This window comes from Sturnus vulgaris, chromosome 3 (assembly GCF_052056855.1).
Source record: "Sturnus vulgaris isolate bStuVul1 chromosome 3, bStuVul1.hap1, whole genome shotgun sequence".
Classification (NCBI taxonomy): domain Eukaryota; kingdom Metazoa; phylum Chordata; class Aves; order Passeriformes; family Sturnidae; genus Sturnus; species Sturnus vulgaris.
The window spans coordinates 45,821,930-45,838,038 of record NC_142245.1 but is presented as its reverse complement, the minus strand read 5'-3'; the positions used below and the strand labels follow the sequence as shown (position 1 = coordinate 45,838,038).

The 16,109-nt window shown below is 41.8% G+C and overlaps 2 protein-coding genes and 1 non-coding gene across 3 annotated transcripts; all 3 read left to right on the top strand.

The window, feature by feature from the left end:
• Positions 1–297: 297 nt before the first annotated feature.
• Positions 298–6,677, top strand: RBM34 (RNA binding motif protein 34). Its single transcript, XM_014874354.2, has 10 exons — positions 298–495; positions 647–789; positions 1,828–2,038; positions 2,614–2,673; positions 3,236–3,279; positions 3,748–3,831; positions 4,046–4,109; positions 4,239–4,281; positions 5,445–5,563; positions 6,298–6,677. The coding sequence occupies exons 1-10, from the start codon at positions 313–315 to the stop codon at positions 6,604–6,606; spliced, it is 1,260 nt and encodes a 419-aa protein (XP_014729840.2). The 5' UTR covers positions 298–312; the 3' UTR covers positions 6,607–6,677.
• An 842-nt stretch (positions 6,678–7,519) lies between these two features.
• On the top strand, positions 7,520–15,652 carry TOMM20 (translocase of outer mitochondrial membrane 20). Its single transcript, XM_014874896.2, has 5 exons — positions 7,520–7,665; positions 12,878–12,924; positions 13,618–13,699; positions 13,983–14,125; positions 15,248–15,652. Exons 1-5 carry the CDS (start codon positions 7,542–7,544, stop codon positions 15,290–15,292), a joined length of 441 nt encoding a protein of 146 aa, XP_014730382.1. The 5' UTR covers positions 7,520–7,541; the 3' UTR covers positions 15,293–15,652.
• LOC148224319 (small nucleolar RNA SNORA14) lies at positions 8,524–8,658 on the top strand. The gene has a single exon (XR_015802947.1). It is a non-coding gene; the product is annotated as a small nucleolar RNA SNORA14 (small nucleolar RNA).
• Positions 15,653–16,109: the final 457 nt, after the last annotated feature.

Here is a 16,109-nt window from a genome sequence, read left to right as displayed (position 1 = left end):
TAAGGACCATGTCCAGTCTTCCCTTAAACCCAGGCATGGTAACTCCACCACTTCCCTGGCAATCCGTTCCAATACCGTTCTAATACCTCGTGAAGAAATTCCTCCTCGTGCTCACCTTCAGCCTCCCCTGGCACAGCTTCAGACTGTGTCCATGTGGTCCTGATGTTGGATGTTTCCAGGGTGCCGTCGTGGCCGGGAGCAGCTCCCAGCCCGGGGCGGGAGGAGGGAGCGGGGCGGTCCCGGGAGCAGCTCCCGGCCCCGCGCAGCGGAAGTGACGCGGCCTGAGCCCGTTCCGCCCTCTCGCTGCGCGCCATGCGGGCTCGCCGGGGCGGCGCGGGGCCGCGGCAGGCGGCGGCGGCGGCCGAGGGCGGGGAGGAGGAGCAGTACGTGCTGGGACAGGTGTCCGGCAGCCTCGGGGCGGCCGCCGCGCCCGCCGCGCCCCTCGCCCGCCTCTTCCGCGCCGCCGCCCCGCCAGTGCTGGTGGCTGTGCCGGGGGTGAGTGAGCGAGCGCCGGGGCAGCGCTCCGGGCTGGCGGTGGGCTTCGGGCAGTGGCGCTCTAAAATAAGTTGCGGTATGTGAAGTAACTTCAGGGCGTTCCTGGAATTTTGTCCTTCAAGTCTGTTTCTCTTGCCATTTATTTAAAAAGGGAAATAAGAAAAGGAAGCGTGCAGAAGAAGGGGAGAAAGTGTCAGAAGACAAGAGCTTATCCGTCATACAAGAACCTCCGGTGAAAGCAAAAAAGGCCAGAAAAAAGGAACGTTCAGAAGCAGAGAAAAAACTGTCAGAGAGGTGAGTGAGTGATACCTTTTTATAGTAAAATTAAATCCCCTAGCATCTACATTAATCGTAATAAGAGTTCGATGAAAAAACTAAGTTCTCATCTACCACTCATCTTCAGCTTGGTGTTTGAGATTATTTTTAAGATTGTGCAAATTTTCTGTAGTTTTCCTCTGAAGAAGGAAGTACTGCAGCTTGTTGAGACACTAGGTCTGTGAAGTGCAAATGCCCTGCTAGAGATCCATCAGGTCCAGCAGTTGAAGACATATGGATCTAGTTCTCTCTGGCTCAGGAGATGCTTTCTAGCTGTCCTCGGCTTTATCCAGCAGAGGTGGTGGTTTCAGCAGGAGCAAGGTGCCAGGCACAGGGAGCTGTCTGTGCCCTCTGGGTCTCTGCAGTGACACTGAACCTCTCTGTGACTCTATCTGTTCTCTTAAATACTTGAAGCAAGGTGCTTCAGAGCAGGCTGGAAGCTGCTCACTCTACAATGAAGTTTGGATAATACAACAAACTTGATTGTAGCATGAGGCTAACCCCTCATCCTGTCCCTGGCACTGGGTGCATGGAGCCTGTTTGCTGTGTTTGTGTCTGTAGCCCTCCAGAGGCTCCTGCAAATCTGCTCGTTGTTCATGCTACTATGGCAGGTTTGGATAGAGAGAGACTTGTTAGTGCCTGGCATTCCAGAGGTTTGTTCTGAGTCTCCTGCATACTGAGAAGGGTTAAATCTGTTCTAAGTTCCAACATAACGCAAAGATTATTTTTTTTCCCTTCAATTTTAGAGGCTGTCAAATTACTTAATTCGGAAGTATTTCTCTATTACTCCTGGTAGATAGTGAGTTTAGTCCTGGGGACAGCAAATAGTTTTTCATGTTACTGAATGGTCAGATACATTTGTTTAATGCAGAATAAAGAAAATAATGCTTGAAATTTTAGAGTTGAGCATAATAATTTCAAATGTAAGTTAAAATATCTTGGAGGCTTTAGTTCTTTGACTGCAAACCGCCTGTTTTTTTCCTATCATTTATAACCTGCCTGGTCATTTCTGGTCAGAGAGAATGCTTTGGAGCAGGCAGATGAAGAGGAGGATCAAAAATTGTTTCAAAACAAAGCGAAGCAAAAGAAAAAGGCTTCTCAAACCATCACCAAAAGTATTGATAATTCAGCTACTGCAAAACAGCAAAAGAGAAAATGGGTGGCTGATGAAGGAGCAGACAGAAGAACAGTGTTTGTTGGAAACTTGCCTGTCAGCTGTACTGTTAAGGTACGTGAGTGGGTTCTGTCTGCTAAAGAAATTAAAGGAGTTGCAGCAGTCCTCGGTTTGAGGGGATGTTTGCAGCTGAGAAGTCACACACGCTTGTGATTGGAACTGCTTTTGGGAAATGGTGCTGTTCTCACAAACCCTTAGAGGTAATCTCTGGTTTCCTGGAGTTGGGCTTCACGCAGCAGTGGATGCAGTGACTCTTTCTTGAGTGGAATTGGTCAGTTCCTTGTCAATGAAAAAATGACAGAATAAATGAGAACTGCATTTACAAAGTTACTCTGCTTCTAATTTTATATGAAACAGTGCTTCAGATCATTACATAAAACATGTTAAATTAATACTTTCTTCCATAGTTGGAGGCATGACTTCAGTTTTGGCAATCTGTAGAAGAAGAAGCTGCCACAAAAACTACAGAAATTGTTACAAATTACTTGCATTTTTTAATAGCCTAGTAAGGGACCTCCTATAAGTAAAAGAAAAGCAATCTAAGAACAGTATTACTTATAAATACTAAAAAATAATTCTCATTACCAGGTTGAATAGTGTCCTGAATATTTGTAATATCATCTGTTTAGGTACTGAAATCTCTTTTTATGAAGTATGGACGAATCCAATCCATTCGCTTCCGGTCCCTGGTATGTTATTTCCTTTAATGTTATGTAACAAAATTATTTGTTGATGTTGGAGGGCAGTAGTATTTGTAAGGTTTGTACTTTCATTGGTTCAGAAGTGGTTTGGGGTATGTGGATTTTGCTATTAGAAGAAGCCTTGGAGATGTTACCCCAGGAGCACCACAGATGCATTTTTCTTGTAGCAGCAGCTGATCCAGGATCAGAGCTTTATGTCCTCTGAAAGAGAAATGCCTTTATTATTATGCTGGTTTGGCTAAGGCATTGCTCACCTGTTTTTAAATCTTAGTAGGAAAGACATGATTGTTAATCAGTGTACTCACTAAAACAGTTGACAATAACCCTCTTGGAACTCAAGAAACATGTCAGACAAAGTCAAGGCAAGCTCTTTTAACTCCAAGGGTTTTTTTAGACCATCTCTAGGTCCAGCCACTTCTGTCATTTGCTCACTGTACTGGCTATGTTGCTTTGGGTGGCCCCTGCTTCAATTCATCTTTGTCTTAGGGAAAAACTCTTTGTGATAAGTTTACACGAGGCCCACCTAACTCAAGCTCTTTTTATCTTTAAGATTCCAGCAGACGATACTGTATCCAAAAAGGTAGCAGCAATCAAGTAGGTTCCCCTTGTGAATTTTGTGTATTTTTCAAGGGCTAAACAATGTTTAAGTCTTGGTCATTAAAAGTTTGTCTGTATTAGGTACTTTTTATGTATTTTGTGTTCCTTTGTCTTTTGTCATTACCTTTGTGTGTATTAAGTTTTCTCAACAAGTAATAATTATGTGCCATGTATACTTGTAATTTGTTACCTGAGGTTGCATTTCTTACATTTTAGGAAGGAGGAAGATGCTAGAAGTCTAATTTCCTCAGATATGTTTATGAGGAATCTTGCTCAGGGTGCTTATATGGGCTGGACAAGACGTACAGTGGGACTCCCTTGCATGTACAGGGGTAGCTTGACCTACAAGGAAAATGAAGTTGTTGGTGTGCACAGAACAAGCAGAGTCACGAATGTGTTCAGCAAGAAATGCCTGTGCACTGCACAGCAGGATTTAAGCAGTAACGTGTCCTTTTCCCATTCCAGGCATAAGATGCACCCGAATGCAAAGTTCATCAATGCTTATGTGGTCTTTAAGGAAGAAAGTGATGCCCAGAAGGCTCTGGAGGAGTAAGTCTGTTTTGTTCCTCATTCTGTGTTGACGAGGTAGTTCAGGTAGATTTATAGCTAAATATAAACAACCTCCCTTCTTTTGCTTGAGTCAGAATAAAATGTTGTTCAAACTTAAAAGTAGCTTTGCTTTTCGAATACCGCTATGCAGTGACATTGTCAATTAAGTAATGCTTATTTCACTTTTAAAACCTTTTTGTTTTGACTGCAAAAGGAATGGAACAGAAATTGCTAGTGGATTTCACATCAGAGTTGACACTGCATCTAAAACCAGTTCGGTAAGTAAGATGTGTGGCTGGAAATCCCCTTTTCTGATTTGGTCGTGGGGCTTTTATTGTTTTGGTTTGGTTGGTTTGGTTTTTTTCTGTAACAATAACTTACTGTCCTGTCGCTCTTGTTTCCTTTAGCATGACAATAAACGATCTGTATTCTTGGGAAATCTTCCATATGGTAAGTCTGAAATGGATTGTTATGCATCATTAATTTGATTTATGGAACGGCTGATATTAGGCTTTTTATTCCTTAGTATTAGGTGGATAAATAGCTTTTGCTGGAGGTAATTTTTATTTGTTAATTGAAACACATGAAGAGGTTGTAAGTTTCTGTCTAGTTCTGCACCTTGATTTTTTCCTTTATTGTAGGTAGCACTGCAAATGCTTTTAGTTCTTGCTGTTACTTCATGTTTTTTAAATAAATACGACTAAGTTGCATAGGCCATGTTTTTCTAAACTGCTCAAGGGTTACCAATACCTGTTTATGAACCAATTGCAAGTGGGGGACAGTGATGGCTTCTCCTTTTGGTGCTTTCTGTGAAGCACAGGCTAAGTGACTCTATCCAGGAAGGGCTAAAAATGGGATTTGATGATCCTTAAGGGCCAGTATCAACTCAGACTATTCTGTGATTTGCTGTGCTCTGAAATTACTTCAGCAGCTTGGATGTTTCTCGGCATGTCTAGGTCCCACTGCTGTAGTTAAACCAATACTATTGAGTTAACCCTTCCCCTCAGCAGAGAGATGTTTATATCTGCGTCAGGGGATTGCAGGAAGTGTACCTATACAAAAAAAGAAACAAAAACAACAACCCTGTATTTTTGCTATGGCACATAGCCATATCGGAATAATTGCATGGCAGCTTTGGTTGGAAACTGTAAATCCCTTCTCCCCCATTCAGATAAAATTCATGTCTCAGTCAGTGAGCAGTTGAAGAACTGCCAGGTCAAACTCATTATCATCAGTATTAAATTCTTAGAAAGAAATGCTGGCATAAGGAGGAGCTACAAAAATGCATAGCAGGATTCTTAATTTCTACTGTGTTCCAAGCAAACAAATGAAATAATTTGAAAAATCTATTTCAGTCTTGCCTTAGTTCTTTGTGATTTATGTCATACTCTTCAGAGCTGGAGAAGCAGCAAGTATCAGAGCAAATAGCCCTTTATAAAGTCTGCATTGTCAGCTTGCTGGGATTTTTCTGAACCACCGATATTTGTCTGCCAATCCGTATTCTGTCTTGTTTGTGTCCCTGAACGCGTAAATGTGAAATAACTGGATGTGGGCCAGGCTTTCAAAGCTCTGTGTCTCCCTGAAGAGGCATCTGTTCCTTGTGTTGCCTGCAGACATCCGCGATGATGCCGTGCGGGAGCACTTCCGTGTCTGCGGAGACATCGTGGGAGTGCGAGTGGTGAGAGACAGGAGGACAGGCTTGGGGAAAGGCTTCGGATACGTCCTCTTTGAGGTACGTGTGAACCTCGGAGGTGCACGCTCCAGCACGCAGGGAGTTCTTCAAAACCCACGTTGGGGTCTGCCTTCAGAGCATTTTTATTTCCTTTTTAGTAATTTTTTGAGGTTTGTGTGTGTGTATGAAGTGAAATGGTAGTGTTGTTGTGTATGGTGAAAGCAGCTTGGAAGACCGGTTCTGTGGAAGCAGATGCAAAACAAAACATTTTAGGTTTTGTACACACTGGGGTGAAAGAAGTGACTTTACTTTAAAGACTTAAAGGAGGGACAGATGAGTTTGTTTGGTGAGATTTCAATGTTCTCCCATTTCTTATGTGTCAAAATGTGAGTGGAATTCTTTCCTGCAGCTGGTCTGTGTACCTGTTCTCCACTTTTAATTCAGTACAATTTCCTTTCTCATGCCAGTCTCCCAGCCTCATTTTCCTTAGTTGATTTCCTGCAGCTCAATGCCCTTTTTTCCCAATTTTTCCTTGTCTCTCTCTGCCTCCGACTTTGGTGTCTCATTGTAAGCTATTTCACAGCCTGTTTTCAAATGTCTGTGCCTCAGTGTGTGGGCTGTGTGGAGGTGCTGGTGTTCCTGAGCAGAGATGTTGTGTCATTCCCTAAATGGAGTGGCTTGAATGCTCTGCATTGTAAAATCCTGCTTACCATTTTTAAAGACAGGTAACTGTTCGTTTGAAAGCACTCAGCTGGAAGTAATGCTGCTTTTAAAGTGGTTGTCTGGTTTTGTAGAACACAGATGCTGTACATCTTGCTCTGAAACTCAACAACTCTGTTCTGATGGGAAGAAAGATACGAGTGCAGCACGTAGCGGACAAGACGAAAGCACAGAAAAGTCCAGACCAGTCTCGTGCTCCCAAGGACAAAGTTGATAAGAAGAAAAAAGAAAAGAGCTGCTCTAACGACTCTTTTATTGGTGAAAAAGCAAACCCATTAAAGAAGAACACTAAACCAAAAAGACTAAAAACTACTCCTAGGAGTAAAGTTGGGAAAAACAAACAGTTCTTTGGTAAAAATCAATCCAGTAAAAATGCTAAGTAGTGTTACAAAAATGGATATATATGCAAGTGGTTTTTTATATGTGAGAGTGTCATAAATGTTTATACAAAATACAGCTGTTGTCCTTCTTGGTGTTTGCTCTGGGGCATTTGGCTTCTCCCAGAAGGCAGTGGGAGGTGCTGCATGATTTTATTCCTGTGTTAGCAGTCTCTCCAGCTGAGGTCTTGCTGCAGAGGCTGTGAATTCTTTTTTACGGAGTTGTGTAGGATTACCCACAATGGCTATAGAAAAAAATTACTCATGTTCAGACTGGGTCTGTGATGAAATAGAAATAATTACCTTGATTTGGTGAGGGGTCTGGGAGCACAAGTCTTATGAGGAGTGGCGGGGGTAGCTGGGAACTTTTAGCCTGGAGAAAAGGAAGCTCAGGAATGGCCTTATCACTCTCTACAGCTCCTGAAAGGAGGCTGTAGCCAGGTGGGAGCCGGTCTCTTCTCCCAGGCAGCAAGGGACAGGATGACAAGACGTAGCCTCAAGCTGTGCCAGGAGAAATTCATTCTCAGAAAGGGTGGCTAGACATCACGGGATGGGCTGCCCAGGGCGGTGGTGGAGCCACCATCCCTGGAAGTGTTTAAGGGAAGCCTGGACATGGCACTGAGTGCCATGGTCTAGTTGACCTGGTAATGTTGGGTCAGAAGTTGGACGCGATGATCCCAGAGCTCATTCCTGGGTTCCCGCTTCCCCTGCCCTTCATGGCACTTGGCGGGCAAATGCCGAAGCTCAGGCCGCGCCCCTCCGCCCGCGCATGCGCGCCGGCCTCGGCGCAGGCACTGCGGGAGGCGCCCTGTGCTGCCGCCGGCTGATGACGTCAGCGGAAGCGAGGAGGGGTCCTTTCCCCGTGCCCGCTCTCCCCAAGGTGCCTGCGGAGCTCGGCGCGGGCCGCGCGGCGGGAGCGGCGCGGGGGCGGTGGCAGCGCCATGATGGTGGGCAGGACCAGCGCCATCGCCGCGGGGCTCTGCGGGGCGCTCTTCATCGGATACTGCATCTACTTCGACCGCAAGAGGCGGAGCGACCCCAATTTCAAGAACCGGCTGCGGGAGCGTGAGTGTCCCGGGTCGCCCCTTCCCCTTTCCTCCCGTCCCGTCCCTTCCCGCCGTCGCGCGCTTCCCGCAGTGTTTCTTCCCGTTTCTCTCTCTCGCTCACCCGCCCCGACCGGGGCGCGGGAAGGCAGCACGTGCTGCCGCCGCAGCGCCGCCCCCGGGCCCGGCCGGGACCCCCCGCCCCCTCTGCCCAGGCCCCGGCGGCCCCTGCGGCTTTGTGGCCTCTCGCCGTCCCTTCACCGCAACCACGGGCCGGGGCACAGAATCACAGAACCGTCAGAACTGGAAGGTGCCTTCGAGTCCCGTCCAGCCATCCGCCCAGCGCTGCCACTGCAACTCCTGCAGCATCGCCCAGCGCCAGGCACCGTCCCCTCTTGAACGCCCCCAGGGATCGTGACTCCCATCACCTCCCTGGGCAACCTATTCCAATGCCTGGCCACCCCAACGGTGGAAAAGATTTTTAATAATGTCTCATCTGAATCTCCCATGTCTCAACGTAAGGCCGTTTTCTCTGGTCCTCTCACTGCAGACATGGTAGAAGAGACTGATTCTCACTCAGTACAGCCTTCTTTCAGCTAGTTCTAGACAGGGTCATCCCATCGGAGAGTGTTTGCTGTAGGTGTTGGGTAATCCGTGGTTTCTGTCCATGCTTGGTTCAAATTCGCCGCCCCCTCGCCTTTTTTCTTGTCCAATCTTGCTCTCCTACAGGCTCAGCAGTACTATTATAGCCACCACATTTACATGGTGACACTCTTTTTTTGGCATTTGGAAGACAATCAGGTAAAGGTGTGATCTCTTACAGTGAAGTTGTTGATGTGGTGAGGCAGGGGTCGATGGCAGTTCTCAGGTATTTAATCATCTGCATTCTAAACCCTCCTGGCAGCCCTGCCATTGGCTTCCAGGATAAGAATGAATGCCAGAGAAAACTGTTGATTAATCCAAGATGTAGAGCTCTTCTCTCATAGCTCTTCATTATTTCACATCTTCAACATTCATTTAAAGATTTTAATGATGAGTGAGGGTTTTAAAAGCAATTGTAGCCATGAGTACTGAAGGAACGCAAATGAATCATGAGCAATAAGGTGTTACTTTTTATACTGAGTTATTTCTGTTGGGGTAATATGTATATTATTCCTTTGGTGACTAATCTAAAGATAAGAAGTTATCATTAAGGTAAATTTTCCAGCAAGTAAACATGATGTGATCAGCAGTTTCATGGATGGAAAAGTCAATAACTAGACTGGTTGAAAATGAGTATTAACCTGATAGCTTTAAAATGTAGTTTAACAGCTTTGATTCTGCCTTCATGGCTTGAATTTACCTGGCCAATGTTGTCACTTAGTGGTGCATTAATTCCGCTTTCCAAAATTTCTGCCACAGCAAGATATGTCTGTCAAATATTTCAGCTTCAAGCCCTTGCTCCTGTGTGTAGGATTTTGGGCACATACCTCTTGTGTGTGTTCCAAGTCCCTTTTTCCCTGCAGTGCAAGTCATTAATTGGGAAATTTTAGTGCAGTTAACTGGTATGTGTTTGTTTTGCACAAGCACACTCGCTTTTCAGCAACATACAGCCATGGGGTTTTTTTAATGTTGCCAAATACGCGGTAGGAGAAGCACCGAATTATGTAAGGTTTTTGCAGAAGCACCAAAAATTATTTTTGGGTTTCAGGTTTCCCTAATCTGAGCCTCTATCCAGTCATGTTCTGGATAAACCTCAGAACTCATCTGATTAAGAATTGACCTTACTTTGAAGTGGAAAACAAATGCATTTTGATTTGATAGGAGGTGGCAGTTGTCATTTGGGGGACTTCACTCTGGGACTTACAGTTCTTGCATGTGATGCACTGATTTGCATTTAGTTGTAAGGCTTTAGTTAATTTGCTGGGTTTTTGGGTTTTTTTTGGTAGTGTAACAGATTATTTAGTATAGATGCTTCAGCAGTGGTGCCAGGGATCTGAGTATTACAGTACTTTTACTGTTGAGTAGACAGGAAGGCTTGGGCTGTAAAATACTTGACCAGGAAAGGTTCAGTGCAGAAGCCAGCTGCAGCTCTCTATGTAAAGATGCTCCATGTGTTGTGCAATAATGGGGGGATGGGATGGAAAGCTTGGAGAAACCACCTTTGCAGCACATTTTTTCCAGTAACCTTTTTAGCATAAGGTCCTTTTTCAGTCTCTGTGATGCAGTTTTGCCAGAATTTAGGTAGGAGTTCAGGAGACTGGCGTGTCAGTGAACTGCCTATTGTAATTGGTAAAGCACGTGCTGGCAAATGAAGAACCAGTGGGGTTTTTTGCCACCTCAGTGTGCTGTGTTTGGGCCAAAGTTTGTATTGCAAAGGCCTGTCATAAAAATGAGGTGACCAGATTTAGGTTCCCCGGAAGAAGGGAAGTTTCTGGAAGACTTATAGAACTATTGGACTTTGATTTTAATCTTATTTAGCAGATTTTGTGGGTGGGATTTTCTGTTGGGTTATTTTTTTAGGTCTTGCTGTTAGTTTGGGGGGCATGTCCATATTTAGTCTTGGGACCAGAAGATAGCAAAGCTATGAACATCTGTAGCTGCTGAGCTTCCCTGGCTGTATTTATGAATAAAATACTTCAGGTATGTTTACTATTTGCCTTCTTGAATGAATAAAATAGAAGTGTTCTGCTTTAAAATATAGACACAGGTGTCTTTTTGTTCAGAGACAGCCAGAATTTCTGACCATGCTGACTTTTGCCCAGGAGCACCTTCTGCCTGGACAACAGAAGAGGGGAGCAGTAGGCAGACTTCACTGATGGGAGCTGAAAATGCAAATGGCTTTTTGGGTTCTCTGCTCCTTTGTGGGACTGGTTGGGATGCTGCTGGGGCTACTGAGAGGCTTTTGCAACCCATGCCAGCAGGACAGGTCATCCATTGGTTCTCTTTTGAAACTTGTACCCTTGTAAAAGAGCTGTGCCTGGAGGACCTGCAGTGTGACAGCTGCAGTGTAGCTTTGTGCTTTGGATGCATGCGCTGCATTTCTGTGGTAATAAAGATTCGTTCTGTGAAAGATTGTCTTTCCCTTCTCAAAATGTGATTAACTCTTTAGAATAGAGGGAAACGTTTCATTTTCTTGGAGATCCCTGAGGGAAAACAAACTTGGGGGATTTTTTAGGTGTGGGGTAAGTTGTTTTTGTTTGTTTGTTTTTCAAGGTTTTTTGTTCCTCAAAGCCATTACTTTTTGCTTGTCGTATTACAAATGTACCTTAGTTGTTATTGCAAAGATACTTTGAAATTACTATTTCTTCCCAACCAGTATAGGAGGAATTCATAAATATCCTTTAGAGTTACTTGGTTTTTAAAATTGTTTTAGCTAGTGAACTTTTAAAGAGCCTGTAAAAAAGTATTGAGAAGAGGAAAAAAAGTTCCTTAGTAGTCAGACTATCATTTTTCAGTTTTAAAATCGTGGTGGTCCTTCATATTTCTTCACTATTTTCAGGTTAAAATATATGATTTCAAATCTGTGTTACCAGTGGTCAAAAGCTTTCATTAGTTCCAGTTACCAGCACGTCTTTTGTTTTCTTCTTTATTTCAGAATGCTTAACCTGGTGAATGATACCTTTTATGATATTTTAATAAGAAGGTATCATAGTCATGCCAAGAAAGCACAATTTTCACCTCAAAATGATGTACAAATGTTAAGCCGTTACTCTTTGTATTTCTTTTTGGTGTTTTTGCTGAATGCGCTACAGCTGCAATGTGGCTTGTTTTGGTAGTAAAACATTTCAAATACTAAATTTTAAAAATTTTAATCTCTAAGATTTTATCTGTTATCAAAATTTGTTTGCATAGTGGTGCAATTTAAAATTTCATGCAAATTAATGCTTCTGAAAAGTTGGAGCAAGCTAATTGAAGCACTAACTTTCAAGAGAAATTCTTTAATATTTAAACTCACCAAAATGATAAAATTGTAGTATACTACAGTTCTATCCAATACGTTTTTGCATCTGTAGTGGAAAATAGCATGCATAAAGTAACAGGTCAATTAGTTAGAGAAATGAAGTGTTATTAAGATGGTGCATTAAGGGAAAAGGCCGTTCCATCTCGTTAGATTGTGAACTCCCTTTCTATAAAGAACACAATCTTGTCAGCAAATGCCACGTGCTAGGTTATCACTATACTAGGGAATAATATTCCTGACTGTCTTCATCATGTGGACAATTGAAAATTTTTGATTACCATGTAAAACTGCTAGTCATATTTGGAAGTATTTCCAGCTAGTAAAATTCTATCAAAAGAAAAATCAGGACTGTGTGTGTGACAGTTGTTCTTTGTCAGTATAGGAGCTTTCTGAGCAGACAGTGAGGACAAAGAGTGGAAGGACAGTTTAACCTGTCCTGTATATGGAGGTTTTATTGGTGTAACTATTTCAGTTGATGAACTGAAGATTTACATAGATAATTATTCTAAGGAAATTGCCAGTGTTAGTGTAATTATTCTTTCTTGTAGGAAGAACTGCTACTATAAAAATATCTTTATACCTGCCTAGCTGCATTAAAAGCAACTTTAATTTTAATTACACTAGTTTTGCTGGAGTGGTACAACTTCATGTAGCAAACCAACTTTTTGCCTTTAGGTTAGGCAGTTAAATCTGTAAATGTTTGTTCCATCTGTAAATGTTTTCTTTCCTCAGGTTTCAGAAATGTATGCTTTAGTATTGCTCTTGCTGGGGGATGAGGAGATACTGCCACTTATTAACTAGTTCCCAAGTCTTTGCTATAAAGTAGCTGAGAAAGTGTGTGTGTGTATGTGCTGTGGCCTGCTGAAGTTGCCCTTTGGTGGTTCACCATGCGCTTCAAAACGAGATAGCCTTGACCTACAGACAATTCTTCTGTGCCTTACTGTTAGAAGTCATGCAGATAATTCCTGTATTGCTGTAATTCTCTTTGCTTCTGTGTGCCTGCAGTGCCCGAGGTGTGCTGTGCTGCTGCCCTGCACAGCTGGTATTTGCTGTAGCCGTCAGGAGAAGAATTGCCATTTTGGGTTGGTGCTACTGCCAGCCCTCATTAGACCTCTGAATGACGCTCTGTTGCACTGAGTGGGTTGCAGTCTTGTACTCAGTCTTCAATATTTGGAATACATTACCAGTTTCTTCTTTTGAAAAAGAGTTTGATTTGTTCACGGTTTCAGACTATAATCTGAAGGGCTTTTTAATTGCAAATTGAAGATAAAAGATGTTTTTATTCTTACAGGAAGGAGGAAACAGAAGCTTGCCAAAGAGAGAGCAGGACTTTCCAAGGTAATCCTGTGTTCAGTAATGCAGTGCTGTTTTGGAAGATGTTTCACTTGTATGATTTGTATGATTTACTTAGGGATTTGTTTTGATTCCAGGGTTACAAGCACTCCTGCAAATATGCAGTCTTTAGGTTTTTTTAATGCTCAGAAGTAATTGTAAGATTGTTCCTTTTTTGTGTCAGTTACATTACAAAGTACAACATTCACTGTGTGATTTGATGTTTTCCCTCTTTGTAATATGAACAAGGACTTTTCAGACTTAAATTTATTGATGGGATACCCTTATAACTGACCTTGATAGGTTGTTTTGCAATTAGTATTTGATTTCCTTTTTATTATTACCAATGGAACTGGAAAGAAAATACAAGATTTCTCTTAAACAATTGCAAGAAATATAGTTGTTATAAACATAATATACCTTAGAGTTTATATTTGCTCCTAAATGATGTATTTCATAAACTGAGTAGAGGTATTTCAGGCTCTGTCTCTCTACTGATTTGTGATGCAGTGTTATCAGACCTGTGTCTAATTTTCAAAAACATTCTGAGTACTTTTAACTTAGTGGTGACACTTGTTTTTTTACCAGTGTAACAATAGGGTTGTGTGCATGTTTAATTTCAATTGAGAATATTTTCTGCTAACTTTTTATTAGCTGGTGTTTAAGGGCTGGTTCAAATTTTACTCTGTATGTTTATAGTTGCCTGATCTGAAGGATGCTGAGGCAGTTCAGAAGTTTTTCCTTGAGGAGATTCAGCTTGGAGAGGAATTATTAGCTCAAGGTAATAAGATTTTTTTCCAAAGGGTAAGTTGTAAAATAATTTTCCTCTACCTTTGTTAGAAGATGATTTTTATACATCAAGACATTCTGGGGAGTCAAATTCATCTAAGAAAATCTGCTTATTTGTTTCTAACCTTGTGTGTTCAGAAAGTCCGTCAAGGAGGGAGAAGAGCTTAATGTGGATTGATTCACTGTAATTTAATCCACTCTTGGTGAATGTTTTGTGTAAATGTGTTACAGTGTGGAAGATGGTTGATTTCAAAACATTATAATTTGTCACACAGGTGAATATGAAAAAGGTGTTGATCACTTGACCAATGCCATAGCTGTGTGTGGGCAACCACAGCAGCTGCTACAAGTTCTACAGCAGACTCTTCCACCACCAGTGTTTCAAATGCTTCTAACTAAGCTCCCTACAATAAGCCAGGTACGTGAAACATTCCCTGTTGGTCTGGTTTGGAAAAAAATCAAATACTTACTTTATCCACTACACTAGTCTTGAGTATCAGGTTTTGTAATCTGTTGGTTTTTTTAGTTTGTTCAGTTAGATTAAAAGAAGCTTTTTTTTTTCACCTGAGATGGTAAAAATTGAATATGAAAATCATCATGTAGTATTAATACCAACCGGGATAAAATAGAAATACAAAACTTGTCTTGTGTTTAGGGTATGCTAAGCTCTTGAAATTGAAGCATCTGACCACAGCTGTGGTATTATAAGAGAATCCAGTGTTTCCCAAATACAAGTTGAGGGGATTGGAAAAACAGTAACTTTATTGCACTGGGTTTTGAGGTTTTTTTTCAAGGTTTTACATTTCTACAAGTGTGTGTAAATGCTATGGAAATTTATAAAAATGAATCTGTTGTTTTGGCTCCCCTGTTGTTTCTGGAGTCAGCTTTAGACACAAGATGTTAACTAGAACCGGAACCTGTGACAATTTTGGAAGCTTGGGAGTTTCCCTGATGATAAAAGTGTTAGTAGCTCTATGAATAAAATGCTCTCCTGTTTCAGTCTGAGTACTGAGTGGATAATGTTGTTAATGTGTTGGCAGGTGAGTCTGTGGTGAAATAAATGATATGTTTTATGTTCTTGGAAGTACAAGGGGACTCCCTAACAGTGTTACATGACATAAAGCAGAGATTCCGTGCTGGGTATCAGTTGGCTCTTCTTACAGCTCAGGTTACATTTCAGGTCCATATACTCTGTGGTAACACTGGAAAGTGTCAGGTACACAAGATGTACGAGTTGGGGAAATGATTGAAAAAAAAAAGGTTTCCTAAGAGAGCAGTGCCAGAAACCACACGGCAGTCGTCTCTTGAGGTTGATAGAATATTGTTTATCTGACTTTGGCTCTGTTAGGTATTGCACTGTATGTAATTTCTGTGGAACTGACTTAAAAAACTTAAGTCAAATAGATTGCCATTTTAAACTTTAATCAGCTTGTTCAGTAATTACACTGCTTAATGTTGACTGTAAAATTACATTGCTTGATAATCAGTTGCCTACTGTCAATTTTATGTAATTGTGAATGAGTTTTTCTCCTTCTTACAGAGAATTGTAAATGCACAGTGCTTGGCTGAAGATGATGTTGAATGAGGTCACACCACAACGGGGGGAAAAAAGTTTTCTTACCCCAGAAGATGAGCATCAGTAGGGGGATAAAGGGGCATAGTAGTTAATGGACTGTGTACCACATCGGGTTCTACCAGAGTTAAAATTAACTTTGTGTAGGTGGGTTTCGCAGGATTTTATTTATTATCCCAGTGAAAAGTGTATTTTGATAAGAATTCATTTTATAAATACACTGTGTTGAGTTATCAAAGTATCACTAACTTCATTATTATTAAAATACACAGTTGTAATGTTGTACATATACAGACATAAAACTACGACCTATTAAAAACCCAATGCTCATTTTTGAAAAAACGAAGTTATGGCAATAAAGATTTATCTCCACTTGTGTGTCCCTATAGTACTGCTTTAAAATCCAGAATATTTGGGTGTCAGGGCAAATGATCTAAAAACGACAACATTAAAATTTATTTTTAATGTTATGGCTGGTCTTCCAATGCTTTTAATTAAGTTTAAAACCTTGTGTAATTTCCTCAGAAAATAAATATATGATCATTTAAACAGTAATACATCACCTTAGAAGGAGATGCAAATCACAGTGGTAATAGATGACTGGCTGCAGAAAGAATGACATCCGTTTTTGTCAGGAACAAAAACATGTGATCAGTTCAAAATTACCGGCAAATTTGAAAGCTCTTATTAATACACGTGTCTGAAACAAAGCTGTTTGGAATAGAACCTGGGCAGATTTTAAGAGCACAAAGGTTGTGGTGTTTCAGAAACCTTGAAATGTTGCAAGATAGGCAGTTGACATTTCAGTCTGTAGTCTTCAAGACCATAG

Coding starts and splice junctions, on each gene's coding strand:
- RBM34 (XM_014874354.2), top strand. CDS start 313: ATGCGGGCTCGCCGGGGCGGCGCGGGGCCGCGGCAGGCGGCGGCGGCG. Junction 496..646: donor TGCTGGTGGCTGTGCCGGGG/GTGAGTGAGCGA, acceptor TTATTTAAAAAG/GGAAATAAGAAAAGGAAGCG. Junction 790..1,827: donor GAGAAAAAACTGTCAGAGAG/GTGAGTGAGTGA, acceptor ATTTCTGGTCAG/AGAGAATGCTTTGGAGCAGG.
- TOMM20 (XM_014874896.2), top strand. CDS start 7,542: ATGATGGTGGGCAGGACCAGCGCCATCGCCGCGGGGCTCTGCGGGGCG. Junction 7,666..12,877: donor CAAGAACCGGCTGCGGGAGC/GTGAGTGTCCCG, acceptor TTATTCTTACAG/GAAGGAGGAAACAGAAGCTT. Junction 14,126..15,247: donor AGCTCCCTACAATAAGCCAG/GTACGTGAAACA, acceptor TCCTTCTTACAG/AGAATTGTAAATGCACAGTG.